Raw genomic sequence first — 18,716 nt, 5'->3', positions numbered from 1 at the left:
GAAATAACCCACTTTCTAGTGTCTACAACTTAATTCCAGCAAGATACAGCTTTGCCTAAGCTAGTTTCCTACTCACACCGACTTCTGCAGCCTGTTTTAGTGGGAGGACACATCTTTCGTAGATACAAAGTGCTGGCTTCTTTGTTCTCTCAGGCAATGGATCCCCAAATTTTTCCAGCATTTTACATATATCCCCCAAATTTATTTTTGCCATCAAAATCAGAAAGCTCAGCTTTCTGTGTTCACCATGGAGCCCACGCCATGTTAATTTTGCAGTCTTCTGTGATTTACAAGGTAAATTATTTTCCCGCAATATCTGATGCAAATGAATAGCACACTGTCCCTGCCTCTGGTTACACCTGGCTTGATTTGGAACTGAACCAAAGAGGTGTTTGGCTTCCTCCTTTGTCTGGAAAAAACCCTGTTTTTTCTCCTTTGTCTGTCTCCAAAACACAATATCAGAGAGAATCCACAATTTCACATACAGTGTTGTTACATATATTTCACAGCGATATTAACAACCAGCATGTTGTTAGTTTTCAAATAATATATTACATGACACTTCTTATGTGGATATCATGACAACAATGTGTGAAGTGTATTGAGCTACTTAGAGCAGCTGAGTTTTGTTGTTACATACCAGGAAGCTTCTTGCCATCTGGCAGTGTGGTTCTCTTAGGGTCACAGTCACATTTTCCTATAGGCTTCATTATGATCTCATTGTACATTATTAGATTCTGCTTGCTCTTTTTAATGTGTGTGTTCGGGTCCAATTCACCCCAAGGAATCACATTGCAGGAGGCCCCGCTATCCAGCTGAACTCACACAGGGCACTTCCCTGTTAACATTGTTGCTTGCACTGAGGTTGGTGGTGTCCCTTGTTGATTTCCTTCCCAAAAGTCTGAACCTGATATGTTCTCGGACTCAACGACAGAGTCAAGAGGTCAACACTGTCTGAGGTGCCATCCCCCTCATGGGCGGCGGGTGAACCATGGGCTTGGGGAGGCTCACCCCTGGCCACCCTGCCCCTTCTGCCCAGGGCCCCACCCCACTCTGCCCCTTTCTCCCGCTGGAGCCCAGAAGGCAGGCGGGCAGGCGGGCGGGCGGGCAGCGCGGTCCCCAGCCCGAGCCCCAGAGTGGTGGGCACGCAGGCAGCTGAGCATGGCCCACACTCCCACCCAGCATCGCCGGTGGGCAGGCAGCACGAGCACTGGCTCCAGCCGCCCAGAGTCCCTAGCTGCAGGCCAGCCCCCACTAGCCCCAGCCAGGGGCAAGGGCACCGGAGCCCTCCCAAAAGTGTGTGGGGGGCCTCCGCCCAAGGTGGAGATGAAGGCAGCCGCCTGCCCGTGTCCCAGGCCCCCCGCCCAGGGCAGGTGGAGGGACCCAGTCTCCCCACAGCTGCCCGCGCAGCTCTCCCCAACCCAGCTCCGGCCAGGAGTGGGCTTCGGAGCCACAGCCCAGATACGGTAAGAGCCATGGACCCTCCACCTGCCTGCTGTGCGGGGTCCCGAGCAGCCCCTGGCCCATGTCCCTGCCCCCCGGGCTCTCCACCTGCCTGGGGCAATGCCTGCACGGCTCTTACCATGGCCGGGCTGCAGCTCCAAGGCCCTCCCCCACAGGCAGTTGTGGGGAGCCAGCATGGAATCACGGACCCTCCTCCTGCCCTGGGTGGCTGGGGAGCCCGGGGAGTGGGGACATGGGCCAGGGGCTGGTCTCAGCCCATCCCCACCCCAGGCAGGTGGAGGTTCTGCCGCAGCTCCCCACAGCTGCCCGGGCTCCTGTGAAAGGAGGGGGAAGAGGTCTGCCCTGGTGAAAAGTGGATGGGCCAGACCTGTCCACTTTCAAAAAGTGGGAGGGCTATGGCCCCCTGGCCCCCCTGGTTCCAGCACCACTGGTCCCGGGGCCCAGGGCCCCGTCCAAGAGCCTCAGCAGACCACGGCAGGAAGCAGAAGGGGACCTGTGGGGGGGAGTATGGGTGGGGCCACATAGGCAGTTTGGGTAGGCTGAACCTTCCCCTGCCTTTGATACCTGCCACCCATGATCCCCCTCTTGGACAAGTCTGACTGAATCTTTCTGGGACCTTCCTCTGCTTGTGCGCACACGGCTAAAATGGTTCAACTTGCCACATTCCTTGCAGTGCTGTCATTGTGCGGGGCACATGTCCTTTACCTTCTCCTGCTGTCTCACACAGTAAATTCATCTCACTATGGGTACGGACCACTGGCCACCTGATCTCCTTTGCTGTTGTCTCCCTGCATGTGCTTCTGGGGATGTTTGTGTCTCCTGGGCTTTCATCCTTTCTCTTGATGTTTCCGCTGCAGCCCATGTCTAAGCATTTGTCTAATGTGAGATTGCCTTCCTGAAGCAGCCACTCCCACAGGCGGTGATCCCAAGTGCCACAGACTATCCTGTTTTGAATTAGGGAGACTGTCAAGTCCCCAGAATTGCATGTAGAAGCCAGTGTGTGTAAGGCAGTAACATAAGGGGTCTTTCCCCTTCCCTTTGGACTGGTCTTTAGTGAAAAGCTTGTGTCAGGCCACAGTTTCATTCTGTTTTGGGGAGCAATACACCCCCAGGGCTCCTAGAACGGTACTACTGTGAGGCTTGAGGCAGCGGTGAATTTCAGAGTGCTACAGATTTCTCTGCCTTGTTCCCCAGTGAGGTCAAATAACAGTTTTACTTTCTGCTGTGTCATCCTGCATGGCCAGGCCTGTGAACAGCTCGAACTCCTCCTTCCACCAGGTCCATCATTGGGCTAGGTTTGTGTCACAGGCCCTGGTATCAACAAGGAGAAGGTGCTGGAGGAGGAGGATGAGGGACATGCAACAGGGGGGGTCAAGCTATGCTTCAAGCCAGAAGCTGTTTGAGACTCCACCGCAGGCAGTCCTGGCAGTCGAGCATGGGCGAGCCCAATGCAGGGGAAGTACCCTTGGATAAGTGTGTAAATTTATTTCCAGTTACAATGATGTACTGATGGCACCCCCAAATTAACAGGACACATCTAGTGACTTTTCATTAATTTACTCATACTAGAAGAGGTATAAGTACAACAGAGGGAGAGTTGTTATCTGCTTGTCATTCCCCTGTAGAGTTGGGGGGGGGGGAATGGGATGCAGAGCAGTTTGTTTATGTACACAGGGACATCCCTTGAATCCTCCTGTCTGAACTCAATGAAACTTCCATGGAGGTACTTTGCAATCCTCTGCTGAAGGTTTCTAGGGGGGGCAGCCTTATTTCTCCCTCTGCGGTAGGATGCTTTCCCACGCCAGTCATTGATAACTTCAGCAGGCACCATTGCAGTAAACAGGCTAGCTGTCTTTGGGCCCGGGTGCTTTCAGGACAGCAGCAGCAGCTGTGCTGTCTGTGCTTTTGTTAGACTCAGGAGTGAGATCTCAGCTAAAATCCGCATCACCTTTGGAAAATAGTGCAGCATTCAGTGCCATTGCCCTATCATATTTCATGCAACTGAGTAATTCCATCCTCAATTCTCTCACCCCTGGTGAACCATACTTATGGCTGGTGCATAAGCATTCCAAAGCAGAAGTTTCAATAAGTATGTTGTGTTTAAAACTTTAGGGGAGCAAGGGAAGGGACTTCTGAATCTTAACTTTCACTTTCCATTGTGACTATGCTGACAATCACTCTCTGTATTTTATCTGTAGGCTACTGCTGTTGTGGCCTTGAGGTTCCCCCTCTACATGAAAATCTTGAGCCAGATAGGGAGAAAGAAGAGGACTCAGACTGACATGTTCAGTAAGTTCCTGCAAGCCAGCGCTGCATCAGACTGAACAGAGGGCCTGAGGGGTGAGCATTGCACACTGTGTGGAGAAGGAAAGAGTGGAAAGGAGAAAAGCCGAGAAGTCGGAGTTGGAGATGGGTCTTCTCTGGTAGCAAACACAGATGCTGCAGACTCATGGAAAACTCCACTGCAGCACCTCCCTACATCCCTCTCAACATTCCACATGGCATTGGGGGCCACATCCGTACCCCACCACTTCACCCCGGGGGACATTGACAACCACAACTTCTCATACACTGGCCAGTGAGAGCCACGGTTGATGTATATGTAGCTAAAATGGACATGAATGTTCCTTCCCCTTCTTTAAATTCTGTTTCATAAATTTGTTAAGGTTTTAATGTATTTGCTTTTAACTTGCACAAAATTATTTGAAATGTTTTTGTTACTCAATAAAATTAAAATAATTCATCTTTATTGGTTCCTAACATATTCTGCTGTATGGCTAGTGGTACTGAAAGCACCCATTCACCTGGGATTGTAAACTTTGACACAACTCACAGGATCTGTGACAAACAGTGTAATAGTTATAAATGTACAGCAAGGTTCATACAATTCCTAACAGGCCCCCAAACTGCAGGGCCAGGTAGAGCACAGTACACCATAACCCATTACTGCGGTTCGCTGTTAAAGCGCTCTTTCAAAGCCTCCCTGAGCCATATAGCTCCATATTGAGCTCTTCTGATAGACCTTGTATCTGGTTATTCAAGCTCAGCAGACAGCTGCTCCACCTCCACTCTAGTGGCAACTTTTCCCCCTCACAGATATTATGCAGGACACATCAGGCAGCTATAACCATTGGGATAGTTTTCTCACTGAGACCAAATCTTGTGAGTAAACAGCGCCAGCATCCCTTCAGTCTACCATAAGCGCATTCAACTGTCATTCCGCATTTGCTGAGTTGGTAGCTGAATCTTTCCTTGGTGCTGTCAAGGTGACTGGTGTACAGCTTCATGAGCCAGGGGAGTAAGGGGTAGGCTGGGTTCTCCAAGATCACTATTGGCATTTCAACATTGCCAATGATAATTTGCCAGTTGGGCAAGAAATTCCCTGCTTGTAGCTTTCTGAACAGTCCTGTGTTCTTAAAGATGGGAGAATCATGCACCTTCTCTGACCAGCCCACATTGATGTCAGTGAAGTGTCCCTCGTGATCCACCAATGCTTGCATAACCATAGAAAAGCAGCCCTTTCTGTTTGATGTACTCTGTGGCAAGGTGGTCTGGTGCCATAATAAGGACGTGCTCCATGTCTATTGCTCCACCACAGTTCAGGAACCCCATAGCTGCAGATCTATCCACTATGTCCTGCACATTGCCAAGAGTCACAATCCTGCATAGCAGGAGATGATTAATGGCCCTACACACTTACATGACAATGGCCCCCACAGTGGATTTTCCAACTCCAAAATAATTTTTCCCACTGATTTGTAGCAATCCAGTGTTGCACGTTTCCACAGTGTGATCGCCACTCATTTCTCCACTGCCAGTGCAGCTTCCATTTCTATGTCCCTGAGCTGGAGTCCTGGGGCAAACTCAGCACACAGATCCAGGAATGGGGTCTTGAGCATCCTAAAGTTCTGCAGCCATTGCTTGTCATCCCACGCCTGCATTACGATGCAGTCCCATCAGTCAGTGCTCATTTCTGAGGCCCAGAAGCACTGCTCCACCATCTGCAGCTGCTCTGTGAATGCCAACAACAACGTTGAATTGGTTCTCGCGATGTCCCACAGCAACCTGACCTACAGGAAATCATTGTGTTCCCTGCAGCTCTTCTGGCTCTGCAAATACCGGAGGGGGGTGTGTCCTGTGCCTGCAGTGCTCATGAGAGTAGTGCAGAGCTGTGTGGGCTCCTGTCAGAGATGACAGACAGCAACAAGTCCCACATGAGTTTGTGGAATTTTCAAAATAGGTGCAAAAATTCTGGGACAGCGATGGCATTATAGGGGGAAGAAAACTGCATGATGGGAATTTGACCCCGCAATCCCAGTCACCCCTGCACGACTCATTTCTGCCCCACCATGCATTGCCAGAACTTCTCAACAGACAGTGCACTGGACTGTGGTGAGTTGCACACTGGGATACCGACCCATGGTGACTGAAACAAACACTCCTGCATCCGATGAAGTGAGCTGTAGCTCACGAAAGCTCATGCTCAAATAAATTGGTTAGTCTCTAAGGTGCCACAAGTACTCCTTTTCTTTTTGCGAATACAGACTAACACGGATGCTACTCTGACTCCTGGGGAGTACGTGCAGCGCTGATACAAGGAACCAATTATGCATGCACACAAGCGATACACAAACTGCAGCAGCTTTATGCTAACATAAGTTGAGTCAAAAAAAGTTTGTAGTGCAGACATGCCCTTAGACTTAGGGTTGTGAATTTCCTCTTTTTACCTTGCTAGCCATGGACCAATGGGATACATCATCAGTAAACAAAGCAATCAGCTTGCAGGCAGTGGGGAAGACTTCATCTGCACTGTAAAATTGCAGCAGGAAACATCACATGGGAACTCACCATGAGGGGACACTTTGATGAAGATGGCAGGACACTGAATCCCCCAGGAGACCTTCCTGGCTCTTGATACCAGGACAATGAACTTTGGGGGAATATATAGACCTGGAAAAGGACTTTGGGTTATCTTTCACCCGAGGAGACAAAAAAGCTGAGTGCCGTGGGCTCTGTGTTGGATTTCAGCCAAAGACTGGCCACCATGCTGGAAAAGACTCTAGTTTGTAAGGGCGGCAAGTATCATAGGCCCGGGGAGGCTAAGCCTCCCCAAACATCCTAGCATGCCCCCATTCATGCTTTGCCCCCAGGTCCCCTCCGGCTTCCCGCTCTTCTCCCCGCCTGGGGCTAGGGCAGCCTGTGGCTGGGACTTGGGGCAGCTGGAGCCAGTGCTTGCGGCACCCGGCACTCCAGGTCTGGGGGTGCTGGGGCTGTGCAGCCTGCCCGGCGCTCTGGGGCTGGGGGCGCCAGGGCCGTGCTGCCTACCTGGCACACTGGGACTTGGGACGCTGGGGCCTTGCTACCTGGCACTGGGGCTGCAGGTACCGGGTCCGCGCTGCCTTACGCCTGACACTCTGGGGCTGAGGGCACTGGGCCAGGGGTGAGGGGGCTGGGGTTGGGCCTCCCACCTGGGGCTTCAGGGCTGGGAGTGCTGAGGTTGGGGCCACACCACCCACCCAGTGATCTGGCGTTGGGGGTGCTCGGGCAGCCCGGGGCTGGAGTGGAAAGGCCAGCAGCCGCGGTGGGGGGGCTCTCGGATCTGGTAGGCAAGGGGAAGGGCCTCTGGCAGAAGGGGTGAAGCCAGGGGCTAGCCTTCCCCAAGGGGCGATTCACGCGCTGCTCATTCTAGTTTGTTAAGTTAAACTGTAATCTTAGAAGCATATTTTAACTCTTGTTTGTTTGTAACCATTTCTGTCCTGATTCCGTGTACCTGTTGTCACTTAAGCCTATGTCCTTTCACTAATAAATCTGTTTCACGTTTACTATAAACCAACTCAGTGCTGTGCATTAAAGTGGAGGGAGTGTAAACCCCAGTGAAGCTAATAGCCTGCTGTGTATTTTCTCTTTCCGGGAGCAGCAAACTTGATCATTTCTGTGAGGGTGCAGTGAGAGGGACTGGACACTCCAGGGGAGTTTTGGGGAGCCTGAGGACTGGAGGGGCAGGGTAACTAGGCTGGTGGGAGTCAGGGTCAGGCCATTGTGCTGGGAGGAGGCTGCTGGTGTCAGGACTCTGAGCCAAAGCAGCACAGCACAGAAGCACTCAGGGCTATAGGGCAGGTGGTGAGACAACCCCTTACTGGTCTGGGTGAGCCCCTAAAGCATCACAAAAGTGAAGAGGAACATCAGGCCCATTTGAAAGTGCAGGGAGAACCTTAGGTAAGCAGAGAGAATTAAATCATTATATGTACAGATAATTAGAAGAGGTATTCAGATACCAAGGAGAAGGGCACCATATGAGCATTGCGACAGATCAGATCAAATAGACTATTTGGGTTGTGAGCTTTCTGGGGCAGCGACTGTCTTTCTGTTTTGTGTTGGTGCACAAATAGCACTACGGAGCCCAAATACTGTGGTAATACAAAACAACAAGTAATAATAATTATCAAACTTGAATTTGGTCAGAATTTAATATCACTGCTCTTAAAAAAGTGCCATGAGATCTTTAGGAACTAGTGGTTGCCAGGACCACAATTTTTTTTAATATCACACTGGGGAAGGATGCCAACTAGGTAACCAGTACCACTTCTTGCAGCGTGTAAGTGTTCCTTGGGGATCTCCCATCCTAGTACTGACCGAGTCATGCTTAGGCCCTGATCCTGCAATGAGCTCCATGCAGGCAGACCCCCTGACCCCAAACAGAGCCTCATTGACATTAATGGGCTCCCCTGTGGGCACAGAGATCTGACTGCATAGAGCTCACTGCATGATCAGGACCTAGGCTGTAAGATGCGATGGGATCAAAAGGAACAGGAGAGAAACTAGTGAGGGAAAAGATAGCTAAACTCGTTCGCTAAAAGGTACCTCCCATTCTGTTTCAACATATTTTCATTCATGTCAAGATTGAACATGAAGTCCATCAGTAACAGTCATACTTTGTCAATGATGCTGTAACAGTCCTTCATAAAGACCCACAATTTGCAAGCCAATCCTGCAAAATTTTCCGAATGGGCCGTTTTTTATTGTTTTTATTTTTGCAGGTGAATGAAATATTCTTTCTTCATTATCATCAATCATCCAGTGGCAGGTGAGCAGATTTTGCACCGAGGAAGGTACATTTTATAGCAATTTTGCAAGACTGGTTAATCTGAATTCAGTGTCGCCCTCAACAGACTCTCTGTTCTGAGTGTACTGGGTGGGTAGGCTATGTGTTTGCAGAGTGGCGGGCATGTTGCCTTTTTCAGGGTGGGATCAGTGTTTTGTGTGCCTTGAAATATACACCTTTAACTTTTAAATTCACGTAAATGGATAACAGCAGAGCCGCATTCCAGGAAAGCCATTGCGAACTCAGATTTTTTTAGAAGGCAAATCAGAACTGCAAAAGACCTGTTAGGTCATCTAGTTCTTCCCATGGTTGTGCAAGATTGTTCCCTATTGTATATTTGTCAGCGTTTTGTCCAGTTTGAAATGAATCTAGCAATGGGGCTTCCACCATTTCCCTAGGGAGATTATTCCAGTCTGATAGATGTTTCTGCCAGAAAAGTTTTGCTGCTATTCATCCTATTTTTGGGTGATGGGGAAGGGTGCTCAGTTTCATCAAAATACTTGGGGGAAGTAAATGGAAATCCACACCCGCCCCACTCAGAAAAAACATAGCAACCGAACAAAAACAACTTGTCCACAGAAATGCAGAGCAGCATTTTGAGCCCTGACACTGATTCTCTGGGGAGCACTAATTGTACGTCCAAGCGTGGTCAGCATTTTCTTACTAGCTGCTGGTCTGAGCCAGTCGATAACAAGGGTATGTGCCCATTCCTGAGCTGCTGGAAAGAATGCTGGCTGCGCTGCCACTTAGGATGAAAAGTGGCTACACTTCACCCTACCCGGAATAAAGCTCTTCCGGAGAACCAAGGCACCCGTATGTCACAGTGTCTAGAGCAGGGAGTTGTACATGGGTTTGGCAGAACAAGTGTGCAGTGTGCTACGAATCAGAAAGCAGAGCCTGATGCCTCAGAAACAGAGAGCGAGCACTGTAAAGAAAGACCTCTTTCTATTAAAAATGAAAATGTAACAAAAGGCGGCAAGGGAAGCAAGAGGCAATGTGCTTCAGTTACATGGCAATGTCTCATTCTGTCCCCCCCACTCCTAACACACACCCCCATTATGCAACTCATCAGTGCTTGAGAGCACCTCTTGTCTCAGGAATCATCTTTCTGTGCACATCTTTCCCTGCAGACTTTCACAATCAGCTGTTTCTGAAGTGAGAGAGCTCAGAAGGGAGTGATGGTGAGAGAGAGAGAGAGAGAGAGAGAGAGAAGGTGGGGGAAGGGAAAAGGAAGAGGGACAGGCCCCTAAACTAGCATTTTTCTATGAAATCCAGTGCACAAGCTCTCTAAGAAATATTCTCTGCCTCTGATCTGACAGCTGTAGCTGAAAGCCCCCCGACTCCCAGTACCAGGATGAGTAATATCCAGCATTACCTGGCTTTATGGGTTTTTTCCTCCCAATGCTCCCACCCTTCTAGATAAGAACAACATCCTAAGCCAGCGACGGCAAACTGCCCCAGTGATCGGTACATGAAATCCGGCATATGAAATCCACTCCCCTCCCTCCCACGCGTCTCAGATCATTTTAGATACACAGCTGTTGGCAACAAACAACCCCCCAAAACAACAACAACAACATGAGAGTGAGCGCAAGTCACTTCTTGGCTTTTTTTTAAAGAGAAATGAATCCCCCCACTCCCCTCCCAGTAACAACAAAGGCAGCACTCACAGATCGCTGCATTTTGGACCTCGGCGGTGAAGCCTGGTGGATTCCAAAGCAGAGCTAAAAGAGGAGAGTCATCAGACGGCCTTTCTCAGCACTGGTTGCACAGCATACAAGATCATGTTTTGATTACAAAAGCCTTGTCTGGGCTCCCAGCCAAGAGCACGGGCTGCCTAATATACCAAGCACAGTCAGGGTATTTGAGTGCCTGTGTCCTCCTCTCAATCTCACTCTCTTTTTTAAAAGAAACACTCCCCTTCCCCCCCATGACTTCCTTTAACTCACTGATGCCAGAACCCCAAATGGGAAAGTGTAAACCGTGGCGAACAGTGAAAAATGGATTTGCAAACAGCCTGACTTCACTCCGCGGCTGTTCACAGTGGTCATGTTATTTGGTTTGCGTGGCTATTTGGATGACTGGCATCCTGGCAGGTATTCATGAAAATGTTCTTGGATCCTGAGTGTTTCATCAATTCTAGCATGAATGACCCTTCATCTGAAAACTTGTATCAAAGGCACCTTATTCTGTATTTGCTTTTTGATATTTTCCTGTTTAAATGTTTCATTCATCTAATCAGGTAGCAGAGACAATACCATGTGGCGTATGTGGCCAAGCATACAGCACGAATAATGAATAGGAAACAGCTAAGATGAATGGTTCTCGAGCAAACCACAGGGTGAAAACTGTTCATCCAAACAATCCAGGGAATAGTCATAAATAACTAATACATTTGCTGAAATCAGGATTGGTTCCTAAATGATTTGTAAGCAGCAAAAGGCCTACATTTGCTAGGCATATTCTTAGCAATGAACAATTTGACTACCTCTTAAGATAAGCTACTAAGAAGATAGAAGAGATAGGGGAGAGCAAAGGCACGAATCTTTCCTGATCACATTTTCTCTTGATGGGAATAGTTGTTTTAGTTTATTAGCATCCTCAAAGTGACCTCCCTGGGAAACACGGAGAAAAGGTCAGAGGCATTGTGATAATGATGGAAAAGGTTTGCCACTTCCCAGCTCACATATTGGCAGTAGCAGGTGGATGGATACAGTGCATTTGTGCTCTGACCCAACTCTTCCATTACAGACACCCTCATGTCGATACTTAGGAGGTCTCCCCCCATCCCCATTCTTGTTTGTCTATGCTGAAAACATTATTTCAGCTTCTTGTCCTGGTCCTGCTCTGCTCTCCTTTAGCATAGCCAGCCTGTCCTCTCTCTCACCCTCTGAATGATCTTGCCCTGGCTGAAGTCCTTGCAGGCTAACAAGAGAAAGAAACACAGGCATTGTTTTGGTGTCCACAATATCTCCACATGACAGGTCATAGCCAAAAGGTGCTTGTGTCCTTTGATGGAGAGGCCCCAGCACTAACATCCTATTCGTCTCCAACAACTTCCTCACACACATGTTGTTGAGTGGTTCACTGCATCACAAAGACACAGACATGATTAGGTCACAGTGTGTTATTGTCTTATGCTCACCTGGAGAATGGTCCAAAACCCATTGAAGTCAATGGAAAGACTACCATTGATTTCAATGGGCTTTGGATCAGGCTCATAGTCTGTGCAGAGTCATCATAACTATCTTGGATCAGAGCCCAGGCCAGAGTGGAGCTGGCAGAGTGACTTAGTGACAGTGCTTTGGGGGAAGGATTGCTTCATATTGCCCAGTGGCAAACCTTATGGATGAGAAAGGGAATCCCCTGCAGTCCGCAGCAGGGAGGATGGTGCCTTTGAAATGAGGCTTCATGAAGCAGGAGAGCAAATGGAGGGATCTGCAGGGGTTGCACAAGACACTGTTGGGGGAAAGGAGGCAGGAAGCCATGGGTGCCCTGCGAGCCATCTGGCTGAAGACACTGAGATGACTGAATGAGAGAAACTGAAGATGACTCAAATGCTTGTGTTTACGCAGAGAACTACCTTAATAACTGCAGACATTTTGATAGAAGCTTTCATCCCAAAGGATCCCCAGAACAGTTTGCAAACTGTTCACAGGGACCTTCACCTCACCAAGGGCTGAAATGCAGCCACCTCTAAAGCAAAATGTGGCAGCTGTTTAACAGCACACAACAACTCTACATAGCTGTTTAAGTCTGGAAGTGAATCTTATGTCTTTGTGAAACAGCAACAATGTTTTCAGAAGGCAGAATCTAATTCTCCAAGGGGGATTTGGCCGAGACACCTGAGTTAACACGCCTGCTCTTATCAAAAGTGTCAGGAGAGCTTTAATGAACATGAATGGACAAGAGGTCAGTTTTATGTCTTTGGTCTGATTCTGGGCTCTGCTGAGGCCCCTCTCTGGTGGCTGAGGTGCTTAACCAGCTCTTGAGGAACACCCCAGTGAAGGGGCAGTGAGTGGCTGGCATAGATGGCTGTAGGTTGGTCACACAGCCGCTGGTGCACAGGCATGCTGGGAAGTGACTGAGGGTGGAAAAGGAAGTGACTGCCGAGCAGTGTCTGTGGGCTGCTACTGAAAGTTAAAGCAGTCCCTGGAGCTGCTCTGACTTTTTCCAGAGGCTGGGCCAGCTCTCAGAACAGCCCTGAATCCTACAGGTGCCAATGGGGCATTAAACTATTTTTGCCCCTCTCCCAGGCTGTGCCATTTGTGCTGCACCTCCAGGGATACACAGCACAAAGTCTGACCCAGCATCCCTAAGTCTGCACCTTCAGCAGTCAGGTCCCCCCATAGTTCCATGCAGGAGTACTGGTCCACAGCAAAGCACTCTGCCTGCTGAATCATCAACGCTGCTTCCAACAGCTCCTGTGTCAGCTGGAGCTCTCAGTTGCTGGGTGGCACTGAGATACACATGGGGGAAGACGAGAGCTGAGTGTGAGAGTCTGGGACTGCACTGGCTAGGGAAGGAAGTTAGGGTTGTGGCACTACCATACTGCAACTGCTAGTGCCAAATAGTACCTTTCTCTAACCATGCAATGTATTTTCCTTGCTAACATTTTGACCCAGACAGCAATAGGCTCTAGCAGGTGCATAAGGCTGATTTACTAATTGAAAAAAAATTGTGTTCAGCCCTTTTGGAGAAACACTAAGGGTTTGTCTACATGGGGGATTTAAGCTGAAGCTTTTTGCTGCGCATCAGGTAACATGCAGTGTGGAAGCCACACCAAGAGTGTACACACACAGCGCCTGGTTCCATCTTTCAATTCAAATTCAGTGTCCACAGTGTCAGCTTGCTGTGTGCTATGGGCATGGCATTCTTGAAGGGTATCCCAGACTCCTTTGCTTCGGTGCTGAGCAGTGTGCATCCTGGGAGTTTTCCATTATGAATTTTGGGAAGCCAGGCAGATTCAAATTTTTTTTAAAATTCCATGCTTGCACTGTCACCACCCTGTACTTCCCTTTTGGGCAGGCTAGCGCCATTTTTGCTTTGCTTTTGGCCGGCATGGATCCAACAATGGTCTGGGTTGCTATGCTGGCAACCGCAAATACACAGAGACTGCCTGAATTCGGCTTTGGTCTTCACCCATCGCACCACCAAACAGACAGGCGTAGTTTGACTTCTATATTTGGAGGGGGCGGCTCCAGTCAGCCCAATGGGGCCGCACATGGGGGAGGGGGGGCAAATTCCACACCTGCCCGAGGCTTTCAGTTTGTGGGGGCAATGCCCTCCTGCCCCTCCAAACTACACCCATGCAAGCAGATGACGTGGTGGCGGCAGAGGGAAAGGCAGTATTGTCGGATGGAGAGGGAAAAAGACAGGAAGCTCTCCCAAGAGAACGTGGCATGGCCAAGGAGAGCATGGCGGTTGCCAGGGAAAGCATCACCATGACCAAAGAGAGCATGGAAAGAGACAGGCAGATGTAGAGGCAACTCATGGGTGCAATACTAAGCCAAAACGCTCTGCTGCAAAGCATGCTGTTGATAGGGCAGCAGGCACTGCCGTCCTGTCAGCCAGGACCCAGCCAGTTCTTCAGACCTTGGGCAATAAAGGCTACTGAAAATACCAGCAACTCCTCCCTGCTGTACCCCCACAGCAATACTCCCAGGTGCCACTCCCTTCACAGAGCCAACCTCTGGGCACAGGGAACAGTTGCACCTGGGAGCCCAGCTCTTTTGAGCCTTCCAACACCGCATGTAACTTCAAGCCACACGACTCAACCCCAGAAGTACCCACAAACAAGAAGGGGCAGAGTCCCCCTACACTTTTGTTCTGCACTGTTGCACTTTCAGTCGTGGCTTCACTGTTGTTTTAATTAAAGGTTTCTTTACCATTGTTAGTTAATAGATTCTTTTTAAAATGTATTGTTTCATGCTAAAAATTGTTTTGTTATTCGTTCAGTTGAAACTCTTTTTTGTTTGTTACATAATTGCTGTTTAATAACAAAATGATAAAAATTCATTCCTAATGAGTCAGCACTGCATTAAACACAGAAAACCTTTAAAAGTGAAATAAATCATAGGGTTTCACAAAAATATGTCGGCAGAGACACACGGTAAATGAAACATTACCACAATGTTCCACTTCCACCACCCAGAAACCAGAGTGCCCAGTTCACATTCCATCCCAGCCTCATCCCCCGCCCTAGGTTAACACTGGATGGACAGCTGCACATTTTCAGGCCTGAGACTCCAAATCAGAACAATAGGCATCCCTGGCAATATTGTCCTGGCTGTTTCCATTTTCTGTGGGATGCGATGCTGGCTGCTTGAACATCTGAGCATGTGTCTGCCCCTCAGCCTCCCACCCAGCAATTTGGGCTTTCTCCCTTACTCTCACAAATATTGTGCAGAAGGCAGCTATAATAGTTGGAATGAGGTTTTTTTTCTGCTGTTTGCAACCTATTCCATAAACAGCATCACCTTCCTTTCTAACAGCCAAATGCACACTCCACTATCATTGTGCAATTGCTGAGTTGGTAGCTAAAAATGGCCTTCCTTCTGTCCAACCAGCCTGTGAATGGCTTCATTAACCAGGGAAGCAGAAGATAAGCCAGGTCTCCCAGGATAATCGGAGCAACCTCCACACCTTTAATGTCTGGAGTGATCATTGGGGCAAACAGTCCTTTCTCCATGAATGTAACCAGAACTGAGTCCCAAACGATCCTAGCATTGTGGACCCTTCCAGGCTACCCTGAATTTATGTCCATAAACTTGCCATAGTTGTCAACCAGCCCTTGGAGCACCGTGGAGAAATACCCCTTTCTGTTTATAAATTCTGTGACTTAGGGAAGGGGCAAATTATAGACACATGCCCAGTACAGTTTGAAAACCCCATGCTTGCAAAACCATCAATAATCTCCTGTTAAGCTTTTTAACCCAGTATCACAGTACCTTTTCGATGTCATGACACACCTGCATGACAATAGCTCCAACAGTTGATCTCCCTACACCAGATTGGCTGGCTACAACCAATAGCATGCAAGGGTGGCCAACTTCCAGATGACAATGGCGACCCACTTGTCCATGGACATGGAGTGCTGCATGTTGGTACACTGCTGCTGCAGCTCCAGGGTCAGTTCAGCACAGATCTCAGAAAAGGTTGCCTTCCTCAGTCTGAAATTCTCTCGCCACTGCTGGTCATCCGAGGTCTGCAGAACAATCCTTTCCCACCGATCCATGCTGCTTTTCTGAGCCCAGAAATGGTCCTGCACAGTGTGTAGCTTATCCAGGAGTCGGTCCCTAGCATCTACCACACGGTAAACTCCTCTTTTTCATTTTCCTCATCCCGCTTCCTCCACTGCTGAATCTCCTCTTGTTGATAGAGGCCCTGTCCTTGAGGGCCTGGCTGTTGCGGCTGTGGGAGTATGAAAAAACACAGTCAGTTATTGTTCATATTTCAGATAGGCTATGATAGCATTTTTATATGCATTTGTGATTCTACTTCCCTGAAATTCTTCCCAGTCTTGGGGGAATCTCAGAATTAGTAAGTGGTGTGCACACTGGGGTTTTTGTCTGTGCAGTACATGCTGTTGGTTTTGCCATGGTGCCTTGGAGACTGGGCGGGGGGGGGGGGGGGGGGGTCAAAGGGGCACACATAGGGGAGAGCTGGGTAGTAACCCCCTCTAGGCTGTCCTAACTCTTGATGATGTTACACTGAGGTGGGTGACTAGGAAGCAGAGCATGGCTTTATTCAAAAAGGCAAAGGGCAGACCAGCAAGATACGCTGTGAAGTTATTCACCAAGATGGTCCCTCCAGGAGTGCTGCAGGAATGGAAGGGAGCTGCGAGCTATACAGGGGGGCATCACCATGTGTCTATATGCCATAATATCCAGACAAAAATGGAGAAATGTCTGTGTCTTAGATTCTGCTTTATCTCCCCTGCAGACGTGGAGAAAGCGCAGAGCAAAACAGATAGGTTTTGGCAATGACTGTCATGTCTTTTCCTGTCAGAATGCTTGTTACAGGGCAGTAACGGGGAGCAGTACTTTTTGTACCTTTATAGGCCTGTAATGTCCATGTGTCCTCATGTCCACTGAGAATACTAACTCAACGTCTTTTCCTGTAACCGCTATCTCCATAAACTGTTGAATTTTGCACAAATGAATGTTTTCATTATTTGAATCTGCTGCAGGAGGGGGGCGAGGTGGGATGGAGGCAGTGGCTCTACCATGTTGCCAGGTGCCTTTTTGAGATGGCCAACAGGGGCTGCGGAGAGGGAAGGGGTTTGTTAGGCAGGAGAGATGAGGGGAGGAGAAAGGTAGATGGGCATTTGCCCTCTGTGGCATGGGCCTGCAAACAGTCCATGGTAAGGGCTCTAGCATGTGACAGAGGCCTATCACTCAGGCGGAGCAGTTGCCAGCTTGGAAATGTGTATGGGGGTGGCGGGCGTGAGTAGATAGCATGGGCCAAAGGAGGTGGGGGCTGGAGACTCAGAAAGGCTCCTAGCTCTTATCTGCCTAAAATGGATGTGGCCGTAACAGAAGCTAGCATGGCAGTACAGCACAATAATAATTAATTGTAAAGATAGGCACTTACCTGCCAAAGTTCCCTCCAGAGAATCTGCCTCTTGGATCCTGGCCTGGGTTTCTGGCGGGGGCTCGCGCTCCGTTGTTGACGGGCAGAAATTATGTTGGCTTTCTACCTGGCCAGTGTCAGGGGCCTGAGTCCCAAAGAGATCTTGGCTCTCAGGGGACAGCTTTTTGCTGGTTTCCTCATGCTCATCCTCCAATGAGCCTTGGGAGGAGGTGGGGAGCAGGCAGGTGGTTCCACAGTCTTTCAGGGCTGGGTGGTTGTGTAGTGGTGCAAAATCCAGTTCAGTTCCTCAAAAAATGGACAGGTTACTTGTCCCCTGCTGAATTTTTCCTCTCATCCCTGGTTTTAATATAGGTCCTCCTGAGCTGCTTGCTTTTTATCCAGCATTATTTGGTGTCCTGGTCATGACATCCTCTTGGATGTTTGCAATGTTCATAAAGAGATCTTTATTCCCATGGCTGGCTACAAGAGCTTCTTGCACCAGTGCTTCACCCAGATGGTGATGCACAGCTTCACGTGGCTGCACGAGACATGTTGTGGGGCTTCTGGAGTACTATCGCAGCAGTGCCGACACACTGAAATCCCTGAACACATGGGCAAAATCTGTTCCCACACCAGTTTTTAAATAGAGGAGGGGATGTCCTGGCAACTTGATACCATGGTGAGAGAGGGCACACAGGTAAACAGACAGGTCAGTAATTATTGTCTTCAAAGCAGCATGGGATGGCCATTGGAGGCATACCAAAGTGATGCACAGCAACATTGTGTGCACACAAACAATAAACCAAACTAATTTGATTCACGGCAAACTTAGTCCACTTTGCAAGAGGACTCCAGAGTTTGCGATAAATGCAGTTAGTGTGCTGTAATGGATTGCCTTGTGTGTATGCAAGCTTTTTCAAAACAGATTAATTTGACTTAACGCAGATTAAATCCCTTGTGTAAACAAGCCCTGACCCTGTTCCAAATTTGACAGCAAGTTACATAGCCTCCCACAAATTCCCCTCTCTCTAGCTCATGCAAAGAAGACTAACTGAAGGGAGCGTAAATCTTTACTATATTGACTTCAAACTATATAACCCTTTCTATTTCCCACATACAGATGCATTATTAGTTCTCCTTTATCAACTCTTCCCTATACTAACACAGTGTCACAATTCACAGGCTGTTGAGGGGCACCTCCTACTGGATGGGCACTGAAAAGTCCTCAGGGCATCCCCCATCTGCCTAAGTTAGAGTCTTTGTGACACAAATTATGTTAGATAGTCTTTTTGGGGGTTGATGGGATGGAGCTTTTGGCTCCCACTCCCCTAGTCCCTTAGGCCTGTCCTCAGATTGTCTAACCCTGAAAGGGTAGAGGGAAGCAGCATCAACCACTTAAACAGCTTGCCTCAGGGTTTGCCAAACTTGTCCTACCCAGCTACCATAGCAGAGTCATTGTCTAATTGTAAGCACAGGGACGGATGGTAAATAGCCTTCCTGAGGGCAGCTCCCCTGAAGCGGAATCTTCTTTGGGAGCTGTAGAGCCACTATCTGCTCTCTCCCAGAGCTGATCACG

General features: G+C 48.9%; 1 protein-coding gene across 3 annotated transcripts in view; it reads right to left on the bottom strand.

Annotated features, from left to right (window-relative positions):
* CCDC9B (coiled-coil domain containing 9B) overlaps positions 1–18,716 on the bottom strand; it is a 162,888-nt gene that overhangs the window by 93,591 nt on the left and 50,581 nt on the right. Inside the window, exon 1 of one of the 3 annotated variants that reach the window (XM_037900486.2) lies at positions 15,517–15,617. The exons of 1 other annotated variant lie outside the window; for it this stretch is intronic. In XM_037900486.2, the coding sequence (XP_037756414.1) occupies positions 15,517–15,603 (87 nt within the window). In that variant the 5' untranslated portion in view covers positions 15,604–15,617. Of the gene's footprint in view, positions 1–10,236; positions 10,472–15,516; positions 15,618–18,716 lie in introns of those variants that run through there. One more of the 3 variants, XM_027831533.3, reaches the window with a different exon arrangement.

Source organism: Chelonia mydas, chromosome 6 (genome assembly GCF_015237465.2).
Source record: "Chelonia mydas isolate rCheMyd1 chromosome 6, rCheMyd1.pri.v2, whole genome shotgun sequence".
Lineage (NCBI taxonomy): Eukaryota > Metazoa > Chordata > Testudines > Cheloniidae > Chelonia > Chelonia mydas.
This window is presented reverse-complemented; position numbering and strand designations above follow the sequence as displayed.